The 13,439-nt window shown below is 38.8% G+C and overlaps 1 protein-coding gene across 1 annotated transcript in view; it reads left to right on the top strand.

Moving 5' to 3' along the window:
- Positions 1–13,439, top strand: part of KAT2A (lysine acetyltransferase 2A) — a 30,914-nt gene that overhangs the window by 1,920 nt on the left and 15,555 nt on the right. Inside the window, exons 2-8 of the mRNA XM_060780953.2 lie at positions 1,927–2,050; positions 3,312–3,457; positions 5,040–5,129; positions 8,080–8,261; positions 10,487–10,678; positions 11,086–11,192; positions 13,125–13,235. Of these exons, the coding sequence (XP_060636936.2) occupies positions 1,927–2,050; positions 3,312–3,457; positions 5,040–5,129; positions 8,080–8,261; positions 10,487–10,678; positions 11,086–11,192; positions 13,125–13,235 (952 nt within the window). The remainder of the gene's footprint in view (positions 1–1,926; positions 2,051–3,311; positions 3,458–5,039; positions 5,130–8,079; positions 8,262–10,486; positions 10,679–11,085; positions 11,193–13,124; positions 13,236–13,439) is intronic.

The raw sequence follows: 13,439 nt of genomic DNA, 5'->3' as shown, positions 1-13,439 counted from the left end.
ACAGGGGGAGCTGCCGCTTCATCGTCTACTTGTGACACCGAGTCCTTTGATGGAGTACTTCGTTATTCTTCTGCACACTGCTGGAAGGTTTTATGTCATCATAAATTAATTTAGCCTCCTCACATAAAGCAGTACCCAAATTTCCTACTTGACAGATGCAACTGTCTTTCAGGCTGCATAGGTCGACAGCAGGCTAGACTATTTTTTAAAGAATAATTTTTATTAAAGGACTTTTTGATAGATGCAATAAAAAAGGAAAGAAAAGGGGGGGAAGGGAAGATGGATTGAAAAAGAGAAAGACAAAAAAAGTATAGAGAGAGAAAGAGAGAGAGAGGAGAAAATATAAACGGGAAAAAAGAAAAAGTTGATATAAAAATAAAATATTGAGTGTTCTGTAGACTATTAATGGTTGGGAGTTTACTCCGACCCGGGCTGGCTTTGAACTCATGACCTCACAGTCAGTAGTGATTTAATGCAACTGGCTACTAACTAGTTGCCTCCCAGCCTGGTCTTGCACCACAGCCTGATATTCACATTTACTATTACTACTACTACCATTATATTGATTTATATGCAGGTTTTTGTCTCTCTTAACAAGACTCGGAGCCACAAACAATGCTAAAAACAGTAACATATACAATTAAAACCCAAAGACTTTAAACCAGGCATGGGCAAGCTTCAGCCCGCCAGGTGTTTTGGACTTCAATTCCCACAATTCCTAAGTTTCCCCATGCCTGCTATATAAAAAAAGAGAATTAAACCTAGAGCTATCAAAAAAATGAATGAGTACAACACAAATGGAAGACCCCAAGTTTATATATTTATATAAGCAAATTGAGGATATTTATTTATTATTTAGAACTTTTATATCCCGTTCTTCTCTACCTCCGTGGAGGAACTCAGAACGGCTAACAACAAGAATTATAATGTATTAAAAAAAACCACAAACAAAACTTGGCATTCTATTAAATTTCCTTTGACCAGAAGCTGGCCACTTCAAGTGCCTCGGGTATTGCTCTAAGAAGATCCTCCATGTGCATGTGGTAGGGCTCAAACTGCATCATAGTAAGTGGTCTGTGGTTTGTTCTTTCTTCTGCACACTGACATGTTGTGGACTCCACTTTGTAGCCCCATTTCTTAAGGTTAGCTTTGCATCTTATGGTACCAGAGCGCATTCTGTTTAGTACCTTCCAAGTCACCCAGTCTTCTGTGTGCCCTCAAGGGAGTTTTTCATCTAGTATCAGCCACTGATTGAGGATCTGGGTTTTTCAGCTTTCATCTTTTAGCAGCTGTGCGTCGTCAAAGGATTTTTGCTGCCTATTTTTGCAGCAAGGGATAGTGGGAAAGGTGGTAGTAGTAGTGTTGATATGTAACATCTACTTCATGGCTTTGGGATAACAAAATTTGAAAAAAATACTTTTTTGGGCTACCACTCTCAGAATCCCACTACCATCATGACTAGGGGTCACCCCACTGTGAGATAATTGGAGTAATAAATCAAAACAGTAGAAAAAGTAATCTGAAAGAACAATTGCTGTAGATAAATGGTTGTGTATGGGAAGATTTTCCCTCTGGGTGTTTTTTTGCATCCTTTGAAGACATTTCCGCGACTCTTTTCAAAAATATTCAGGAGTAAATTGTTCAGGATAGCTTTCCTTCATAAGGTAATTTTGTGTATAACATATAAAATAGTCCCTGGTGTTTCTCAGGGAAATATTTGTTCTAGTTTCTCCATTTCACTGATAGGGAAACTGTGTGCCTCCACATGGTAGACGGCAGTCTCCAGCCTTTGCCCCATTAGCTGTTGATGATGTGGGCTGGAAACCACTATCATGTAAAGGACTACTGTTTCACCACAGCTGCTTTACAAAATATTGAACAATGCACTCCCAGTCTCTGAGTCTCTTTTTCTCCTCATCTCTCCAGGCTAATGACTCTTGCAAATGCAATGGCTGGAAGAACCCAAATCCTCCCACAGCCCCCCGAATGGATCTGCAGCAGACAGTCACCAACCTCAGTGAGCCATGCCGTAGCTGTGGGCATGCTCTAGGTAAATGGACAAGGCATCTTTCTTCCTTCATAATTCCTTCCCCCTCCCATCCCCTACTGGGAGAAGCAATACAGTTGTCATTAGTGGCAAAAAGGCTCTTAATGAAGTCTCTCATCATCAAAAGTGATGTGCTAATTTCCAGTAGTTTGCAGGTAGGACAGCAAAATATTTAAATAAAACTAGTTGGGAAATATAAAGCCCCTCTGTTGTTGACTGCGATGCTCATCATCCCTAGCCATCATAATCATGGGGAGGAATCATGAGCATTGTAGTCCAACGACATGTGGAGAACTAAACATTCTCAATCCCTATTATAAAGGTATTGTTTTTCCCCCTCTGCTTAATCATTTTCCACTTTATTTTCCTACCCCTTGGAAATAGGGCTTCCAGAATAAGAACTATCTGTTATTATATTTAGCAGCCTCTCTGATGTTTTCGAAACTGATCCTTTGCATACCATTTGTAAATGGTGACATTACTTGAAAATGTATTGTGGGATTTCTTAGCATCAGGTATTACGCTTGAATGCGCTGCTGTACAAAGGGATAACTTAGGCAAACTTATCAGACCACCTGATATTTTGCTGTCTAGGACAGAACATCAAATAGTGCTCCTCACAAACCCATGTCAAAGTGTATATTATCTAGCCAATTTATTTTACTCCGCAACCAGGAAATTGAAAAGCCTCTCTCTTGATCACTGTTAAGTAAAATAGACTAATAGCAAAGTAATCAAGTCACAATTTGCTGTCTTTTCATGACATTTGTAGTCTGCTCTCCCATGGTCCTATCATATTGCTTAATTTATTTACTTCTCTACATTCACTGGAGTTAGGAACACCTGACCACTGAAACCACTGTAGTTAGGGACACCTGACCACTGTGAAACCACTGGAGTTAGGGACACCTGACTGTCAGGAACCGGTTTCCAGGCCTTGAGTCTTGGCGCAAAAAACCAGAATCCTGACATGGAGTGCTGATAAGAATGTGCAGCTGGTGGCCTTGGGGGGAAGCAGTTGGCATTTGGCGGGGAATATTGCGCGGGATTCTCGGCCGGCGGGAAAGGGGAATTCAATTGTGAGGGAGGGTATATAAGGGTTAAACTGCGGCTGCAGGCCAATCCTGGCTTTCTTCGTGTATGAATGTCCAGCAGTAAAAGTTCCTGATTGATTACGGATTGGCGTCCTGTGTCGTTATTGGGAGCAGCTGCTGTGAGCTTACACCTGACCACTGTGAAACCTAACCTTTCTTACCTGCCACAGCTGACCATGTGTCTCACCTGGAGAATGTGTCTGAGGACGAGATCAATCGGCTTCTTGGGATGGTTGTGGATGTGGAGAACCTTTTCATGTCTGTGCACAAGGAAGAGGACACTGACACCAAGCAGGTTTATTTCTACCTGTTCAAGGTGGGTTCAGAGAATGAGAGAAAATGCTGCAGCTTATTTATGGGGGATTTTGGAGTAGATGCCGAGATTGCCAGACGGAGGTGCTCAAGATGTCTAAGAAGAGTTGGGAAATATCCTTTATTGTGCTGTGACACCTAGAATCCTTTTACCGGTATGGCTATTGTCCATGCTGGCGGAAGGATTTTAGTAGTTCTGGTTGAAAAAAATAGCTTCAATACTGTTATTAACAACACATTGCACAACCCATCAAACAAAGCGGGGTGTTAGATTTGTACTGGGGGCACATTTGGAGGACAGGGTTATGTTTTCTGTCCTGCATCCCTCAGGTCAGATGGAAGATGCTACCCCAACACCAGGATGGAAGTAAACCTCTAGATGGCTTCTGTGGTTAAAATGGAGAGAATACTATCTTCTCCCCAGCCAATAAAATGTTTTGTTTACTTCAGAGTTTTGTCACACCTTCTTTGAGTAATGCCATTTTATTGTTGTTCCAGTGCTGCGTCTCTTGACTGCAGTGATAAAAACTAAAAGTAATTTCAAAGTACAGTAAACAGCACAAAAATACAACATGCTGATGGAATAGAATAAAATAAAATAGAATAGAATAGAAGGAAGAGAGAACAGAGTGCAATAACTGGGCCCCTTTCACACAGCTGAATAAAATCCCACATTTTCCGCTTTGAACTGGAATATATGGCAGTGTGGACTCAGATAACCCCAGTTCAAAGCAAATATTGTGGGATTTTCTGCCTTGATATTCTGGGTTATGTGGCCCTTGGATGTTCCAGATTATTCTTCAGAAAGTATAAAAGGGGGCCCAGAGCATAATGGCTCTTATTTGTTTGTTTATTTATTTACTACATTTAAATCACCCTAACTGGTTTTTTCCCTCAAAAGGTTTAGATACGCTCCTAAGATGTTTATGTGAGCTTTTTATTAAGTAACATTTTACATTTGTTCAAAATTTTGTATCACATTGCAACTCAAAAGATTTTACCTTATTGGACTACAATTTCCAATAGTCCAGTAAAGAAACTTTTCCAACCTTTGTCCTCTTGCTCTCTTCCCCTGTTGTTCTTTAGTCCACCTTTTCCATTGTAATTCTCTTTCTGCTGCTTTTTTATGGGAGTTGGTCTATTTAAACCAATCAAGAGCTGATTCAGAAACACCAAGATAAGAGATAGTTGGAGACTTCTTTTTGTGTATTGTATGATTGAGAGAGAGGGTTTGTCTTTCTTCTGACAGCTTTTTGAGTCCTGACTTGGAGCATCCTAAATTTTCTGAATGACATTCATGTCATTGTGGGAAATGGTGCACAATCTGGTTCTAAGCTGTTCCACAAGACCTTTGAAAGATTTGGTTGAATCCATTTAATGCAAGCACAAGAGAAATAGAATTTATTTGTTTATTTGTTTACTTTATTTATACCCTGCCCTTCTCATCCCAAGGGGGACTCAGAGTGGCAACAATTCAATGCCGCATATACAGACATAGAGTAAAAATATAAACATGTGCATTTAAAACCATAAAGTTAAAACATTAAAACCAAATATTACAAGAATTACACTCTTTCTTCCTGTAGCTTCTGAGGAAATGCATTCTGCAGATGAGCCGCCCAGTTGTTGAGGGATCTCTTGGGAGTCCTCCGTTTGAGAAACCCAATATTGAACAGGTAAGAGGCCGTGTTTTCTTGTATTTATTTCAAATAAATTTAGGGTTGCTCCTTGAGGTGATATTAAAAAGAAAACAGTAAAAAAGTGTGTGGTGTGAATTTATGTATATGTGCCTTCAAGTCATCTGTTGCCTTTGGGAACTCATGAATTTCATAGGATTTTCTTAGGCAAGTACTCAAGTAGTTTTGCTGCTCCTTCCTCTGTAATACAGAGGAAGAGCCTTCTTCTTAAACTGTAGATCCTTACCTCAAATGGGGTCCCCTTAGCACAGTGTTGGAGTGTTGAAAAAATTAGCAGCAGTAAAAGGTTTCTGAATGGCACCCATTTACTCAAATCTGTCAGCAACAACCATGCAGTGTTTACAGTGGCCTCTGCAGAAAATGCTTCAGCTGTACTTCGTAAAAAGTAAATCAGTCTGTTTAGCAAGCCTCACAAATACTGATCTATTATCAGTAAATCTTTGATTTTATACCTATTTTATATACCAGTACCTATATAAAGTTTAACAAGCCCTGGTTTAGAACACCTAGTATTCATTGTCAACATTCCCTCATAAGTACTAACCAGGACTGACCCTGCTTGGTTTCCAAGATCAGATGGATATCATGTCTAGCTACATAGACTCTAAAAAGAAGAACATAAAGGTGCTTGATAAAACCATGAATTAACACTAAAATCAAGGAGTGATTTGTAGTACTGCTTAGAACAGTCTCTAGAACTTTTTTACAGTCATAAAAGGAATTGGAGAAATTACTTCCATAAAGTATCCAATAGGATTTAGGGGTAACACCTGCCTTTGTCATCTGTCATCAGAAGGCTTGCAGCGGAACTCTCTTCCTTGCCCGATGCCAAGGGAAAAGAATGCATAAACAGAAAGCTAAATGAGTAACTGAAGAGCAGAAAGGCAAGGATATTATCAGCAATGAGTATGCCAGCTCACAGATGGAATAGAAGGCAAATCTGGATGCAGGCAGAATAGATTATGCTCCCATTAATTTGAGTAACTGGATTAAGTTCCAATATCATATTTTTTTCTCCCTCAGTCCCATACCTTGTGTCTACCATCTTTCAGAGTGTAAGCCTGTTGGCAGGGAGTGAGCGCTGGTTTTTGTAAACTACTGTGTGAACCTTTGGAGTGAGGGGTATCAGTGAAATAAATAAAGTTTTTCCGATCTGTTGGCTTGTATAGCTAGTATTGCAAGTATGACTACAACACAAGCCTAACGCTAACAGATGAACTCCACAGCTGAGGAGAAAATTAATTTCCTTGCAAAGTGGTAAGAACTGATAGATATTATTTAACTTGTTTACTTTTACGCTTTTATCTACCATTTTTCAGAAAAGCAATTTACAAAATAGTAAAGTTAATTATGATTTAAAGCGTTTCTCTGTCTTGCTCACAATCACTAAATTTTGTATGTAATCTAATGGGCTGAAAACCAAGATTGTAGTAAGAGTTTGGATCCAGTCTGCAAACTATTTTGGGCACCAAACACTTCACAGATTTCTAGGATGTACATTTTGATTTAGTTTTGACAAAAGTTGGTATTTATATTTAAGTCGATATGCTGAACATTTTCGTGTAAGTTCAGGAAACCTTGGCCATGTTTAGATTTTTGATAAAACTACTGGTTGTAATACCATTTTCCAGAATAATTTCTGTGAAACTGTCTGATTAGAATTGTCGGCTTCTGGAAGGTCTGATATTCCCAACCCTTATTTAAAAGCTTGATAAATCTATCAATAAACTAAACATTCTGTACAATCAATGGGAATTTTACATGGTCAAGAATGCAGATGAATTTCCAGTTAAGACATGCCAGAGGAGGTACACCATAACCTTAAAGGACCCTCTGTCCTCAAGTCACATCTGAAGATGCAACAAGCAATTCATTCAATTTAGAAGGATTATATAAAGGATATTAATAAAGATGCTGAAATCTGAGCACCAGCTTGCCTATGATTTGAACTCCCAATAGAGAGAGCTGAAAAACCAGATGGTTTTGGGCTGCTGTTTATGAATTCTTTCTGTTCAAGCTTGTCTTTAAAAACAGTAATGAAACATCAAAAATTATAGTGTTCTTTCCCTTTGTGACATGTTGCTTAGATTGAAATATGACATTCAGGGACTTTCTTGGTAAATTTCAAAACAATTGCCCCAATTGCAAAGCAGTATATTTCATGATAGCGATGTTACAGTTACACAAACAGTTATAATGAGTTATAAAGTTTTACTAATGTTTTAAAGTTAGGAACAAATCTAAAAAATAACCATGCAGATGCAGAATACTTCATTCGGCCTTATGTTGTGGGGTCGGACATCTTGCAATTGACTAAGGTTAGAGGTTGTTTGTGTGCTTGGATAGGCATTTAGTTGAAATCATCTGAAACTTTATGCCTCACCCCTTCAAGGGGTAAAAGATTCATTCATGAGTGGTTCATGGTTGTAGATATGTAGTGACCTCAAATCTGGTCCAACTTTTTGACCACCCATCCAATGCTAATGTTGCCAAAATGCATATATTTGTGTTTATGACTGAACAGGCCAACACACATTTTGGTACCTCAAATGTTAGACCTGTTTCTGGGTATATTTGATTTGCTGATTCCAAAAAATGGCACCAGTCTTCCTCTGTCAGCTCTAGTTTTTGAATTACAGAGCATATACCATATATCTTCATCGACCTGCTCATAAGAAATCAGGATAACCATATCCGAGAAACGAGATGAGGTCTATCCAGTGCCATTTTCTGACTCTGCACCCCAAATAACCCCAGGAACAGTCCTGAACACCAAGACACCAAGATTATTTTATTAAGATGTGTTTTTAATAGTCCACAACAATTGGGAGAGTTTCATGGATAGTAACCCAATTGGTTGGAAGTTTGGAGTAATGTATGGTGAGGGTTCTTTGGATATCCTTCAGCTGTTCTCTTCTCTCCTGTTTAGGGTGTTTTAAACTTTGTGCAGTACAAGTTCAGCCACCTGCCTCCTAAGGAGCGGCAGACCATGTTTGAGCTCTCCAAGATGTTTCTCTTGTGCCTAAATTATTGGAAGCTGGAAACGCCATCCCAGTTCCGCCAGCGCTCACAAAATGACGACGTGGCAACTTACAAAGTCAATTATACCCGGTGAGTTGGGGACAGAGGGGCATGGGACAAAGGGAAATACGGTCAAGATTTATGACTTATAAAGCCCTGTGTGATGGATCCAAGTTGTCTAAAGAAGTTTACCACCTCTAAGCTTAGCTTTGGAGGTGGATCTTCTTTTGGTCCCACTTTCTTCCCAAACAAGTTTGTTGGGAACATTGGGCAGGGCGTCTCATTACCTCTCTTATTCTTTGGAACTTTTCCTTTGGGAAAATAGAATGGCTTTCTCCTTATTTCCTTTTTGTTGGAAAATAAACATTTATTTGTTCAATCAGACTTTTAGAAACTGACTACAAGAGCTTTTAAGCATTTTGTTTGGCCCACTTACAGGGTTATTTTTTCTTGTAATGGATTTATTGTAAGCAGTTTTAACTTTATATAGAAAGCTTAATTGCACTTTAATATTTACTCTTTTCATGTTTATAAAATATGCTTTATGTGTTCTTTTATTGGTAATGGTTTTAGTTTTTGGAAGGTATCTTGAGTCCTACTTCTGGGGGAGAGGCAGGGCATAAGTACATTATTTTATTTGACATTGATGATACCAGGGTATCTGCTTTGCCTTAGAACACTGGTTCTCAACCTGTGAGTCCCCAGGCATTTACCTAACGGCTGATAAACTGCCTGAGGTTTCTGGGAGTTGTAGGCCAAAACACCCGAGGACCCACATGTTGAGAACCACTGTCCTAGAATGTGCTGACAGGGCTGAAGACTTAATATCTTTGTGCTGGCAGAGTGTACATTTCCCACTCTCCTGTATATTCACTGATTATTGAAAAGCTCAGCTTTTTGAACACGGCAGCCTACCTCTTGGATTGTATAAAGTTCTCTAAAGGAGGCTCATCTTGTTGGAAACAGAGTTGCTTCTAACTTTGCAAAAATGAGGGTCAAGCTGCTGTGCCAGGGACAGATAACTGCCACATTCCAAGGTGTTTTGGAGTCCCACCATCCTTGCTTAGTATCTCCTGGTCAAGGCTTCTGGGAGTTCCAGTCCAAAGCCCTTGTAGGGTTTCAGATTGTGTATTCTTGTGCTATGGCACCAGTGGTTCTCAACCTTCCGAATGCCGCGACCCCTTAATACAGTTCCTCGTGTTATGATGACCCCCAACCATAAACTTACTTTTGTTGTTACTTCATAACTGTCATTTTGCTATTGTTATGAATCGTAATGTAAATATCTGATATGCAGGGTGTATTTTCACTCACTGGACCAAATTGGGCACAAATACCCAATATGCCCAAATCTCAATACTAGTGGAGTTGGGGGGGGGGGGATTGATTTTGTCATTTGGGAGTTGTAATTGCTGGGATTTATAATTCACCTACAATCAAAGAGCATCCTGAACTCCACCAATGATGGAATTGAACCAAACTTGGCACACAGGACTCCCGTGACCAACAGAAAATACTGGAAGGATTTGGTGGGCATTGACCTTGAGTTTTGGAGTTGTAGTTCACCTACATCCAGAGATCACAGTGGATTCAAACAATGCTAGATCTGGACCAAACTTGGCATGAATACTCAATATGCCCAAATGTGAACACTAGTGAAGTTAGGGGAAAATAGACCTTGACCTTTGGGAGTTGTAGTTACTGGATTTATAGTTCACCTACAATCAAAGAGTATTCTGAACTCCACTAACAATAAAATTGGGCACACAGAACCCCCATGACCACAAGAAAATACTGTGTTTTCTGATGGTCTTTGATGACCCCTCTGATGCCCCCTCACGACCCCTCCAGGGGTCCCGACTCCCAGGTTGAGAAACGCTGTGCTATGCTATTCAAAAACATTAGCTCCCTCTGTTTGGTATTCAATAATAAGAATAATAATAAACTTTATTTGTACCCCGCTCCATCTCCCTGATGGGGACTCGGTGCGGCTTACATGAGGCCAAGCCCAAAACCACAATTACATGAAATAAAACAAAACGGCAGATGCAAATAATAAACAATAATAATGCAATTACATGAAACAAAAGACAACATAGCAATATAAAATTACAATAAACACAATAAATTCAATTTTGTACTTGCATCACAATTCATCAGTTTTCTCCTCTCTCCCCTTCCAACCTATTCTCCTTTTTTTCAAATGTGCATTTGTTTTGCAATCGATGCCTTATTGGGATGGAAGCTGAAGCCTACAACATTTTGAGATTATAAACATTGATGTGTCTCTTCCCTTCCATGCCTCCATTCCTCAGGTGGCTGTGCTACTGCCATGTCCCCCAGAGCTGTGACAGCCTTCCTCGATATGAAACCACCCAGGTCTTTGGGCGCAACCTGCTCAAGTCCACCTTCACAGTGACTCGTCGGCAGCTACTGGAGAAATTCAGAGTGGAAAAAGACAAGTTGGTGCCAGAGAAACGGACTCTCATCCTCACCCATTTCCCCAAGTAAGATCAGTTCCGTGAAACATTGATCATATGCAACAGTGTACATGCGTGTGTGTACACATACACTTGTGCAAATATAATGAGTGCAGGTAGCTTTTCCCATGACATTGAGTCTTAGTCCTTCTCACGGGGTTTCAACTGTGTCTGTGCCTTCTGGTGACACTATGAATTTCATAGGATTTTCTCAAGCAGTGAAAATTAATTTACGAGTTTCTTTTCTCTGAAATGAAACCTGTAGCACCTGGTATTAAATTGACAGTCTTCCATCAAAGTAGTAACTAGCGCTGACCCTGCCTAGCTTCCAAGATTCGTAGTTCATTGTAATTTAAGAAGCAGAATATTAGGATTGTTCCCCACTCCACCCCGATATTTTCCATATTGATTCTTCTCCATTCTTCTTTATTCAGATTTCTGTCAATGTTGGAGGAAGAAATCTATGGGGAGAGTTCACCAATCTGGGAGGCTGACTTTACTATGCCTGCAGCAGAAGGAGCCCCCCTTGTTCCCCGTCCAGGTATGTTGTACCTTTTGGAATCTTACTTGAATCCATTTGTACTCACTACTTGTTCAAATAACTACCAAGGGTATTATTCCATCCGAGTGTTTTACATAGAATCAAGCATCTGGTTCCAAGAACTAGCTTTGTAAAGTTTTACTGTGTTTCCAAATCTTGAGTAGAGATCCTTTCTAGCCTGGCAGTCTGAATTCCTTTAACTTTGAGTGCTGATAATCGAATCTAGATTCTTTGCGTGCCAAAAGGGCACAATCTCGGTGAACTACAGCTTTACCTTGTGTTGAATAATGGTCAGGGTAAAGCATTGAGTCAACAAATGCATATTTTGCCTGTGGCTACTGTGCAGCCAGATAGTTGTGTTAGAAAAACACTTAAATATTTATTTCGGGAATCCAGCTTTCACATCTTCTTGTGGAAGAATACAAAAAATATGTACCTTATTCATTTATTTATTTATTTACAACATTTCTACCCCGCTCTTCCCAACCCCTGAGAGGGGACTCAGAGCGGCTAACACTGGCAACAATTCAATGCCCAATATCACAATATAACAACAATATAAAACCATAAATACACAGTAGATTAAAAACAACAATAATTATATACTTGAGAATAATTCGACCTGAATATAGGCCGAGGCAACTAATTTTACCACAAAAAACTGGGAAAACTTATTGACTCCAGTATAAGCCGAGGGTGCGAAATGCAGCAGCTACTGGTAAATTTCGAAATAAAAATAGATACCAATAAAATTACCTTAACTGAGGCATCAGTAGGTTAAATGTTTCTGAATATTTATATAAAACGGTAATTTAATATAAGACAGTCTAACCCTGATTAAACCATTATTCTAACCTTTTTTCAATGTAAATTTGCTTAAATATCATTCCAATAATAATAAAGAGATTAAAATAAGTGTAATAATAATAATATTAATAATAATAATAATATTAATAATAATAATAGAGTAAAATAGTGGCAATGTAATAACAGCAATAATAGAGTAAAATAATGAATGTAATAATAATAAATAGAGTAAAATAATAAATAGAGTAAAATAGTAAATGTAATAATGATGATGATGATAGAGTAAAATAATAAATGTAGTAATAATAATAATAGAGTAAAATAGTAAATGTAATAATGATGATTATGATAGAGTAAAATAATAAATGTAGTCATAATAACAGAGTAAAATTAATTTAATAAAATAATAAGCATAACAGTAAAATAATAAATAACTTTAACTCGAGTGTAAGCCGAAGGGGACATTGTCAACCTAAAAAAGGGCTGAAAAATACGGCTTATACTCGAGTATATACAGTATTTGAAAAGGTATATATGCAGGCAAGCAAACCACTCCACTTTCAGCAGGAAGAGATGCTTCCCCCACTCATACACAATCAAACAAAACTAGGTTGAACCATCTTGAATTTAAAAACCATGGCAATTTTATTATAATGGTTCATTGCCTTCTCCAAGCTGGTTACCTCAAAAAAAGGTTTTTTGAACTACAAATCACATTATTTCTGATCACTAACTGTGGTTGGTGGATGAGAGGGATGGCCGTCCAAAACCAGTTGTAGGGTTTAGGTTGATGAATGAAGAGACAAGACAATTTTTGTGTTAAACCTCATGCAAAAAAAACTAGATTGAGGGCTTAGTATGATCTCACAGCTTTATCTATTTCATGTGAGAATTAAAGTAGGAGAAGCATCTGCATAATTCTCTGAGGGTCTATCTACATTACCATATAATACAGTGTAGATTTGATCCAAGTTTCTTGAAGGAAAGGTGGCACAGAAGTGAGAGAAAACATCACAGCTTGTCCTGTTGCAAGCTGTGGAAGCAGCTCCTGCATCTGAATTTGATCTCCATTCTCTGTTGACAGTTCTTAATGTTCTAACCTATTACTGCCATTTTTCTGTGCAGCTATCAGCACTGTACCTGCAGCCAGCACACCACTTTTTAGCAAATCTTTGAGTTGCAGCTCATCTTTGGCATCCATGAACCTTGATGGCAGCTCATTGGATTCTGTGCCAGGTAGGTTCACAATGTTTAAAGAAATGAAGGACCAAGAAGGAAACTTTCAGAAGGAATTGTCTGTTTTGTAACCATTTAAAATGTGTGACCTTACAGAGTTAATCATGGGTTTTGTGATACTTGGAAGCTTGCACAATGAACTGTAAATGTTTGCTTAGTCCTCCACAATCTGAGAACCTCCAGATATTTTGGCCTGCAGCATCT

This window comes from Anolis sagrei, chromosome 6 (assembly GCF_037176765.1).
Source record: "Anolis sagrei isolate rAnoSag1 chromosome 6, rAnoSag1.mat, whole genome shotgun sequence".
Classification (NCBI taxonomy): domain Eukaryota; kingdom Metazoa; phylum Chordata; class Lepidosauria; order Squamata; family Dactyloidae; genus Anolis; species Anolis sagrei.
Note: the sequence above shows the minus strand (reverse complement) of the source record. Positions and strands in the feature narration are given on the sequence as shown.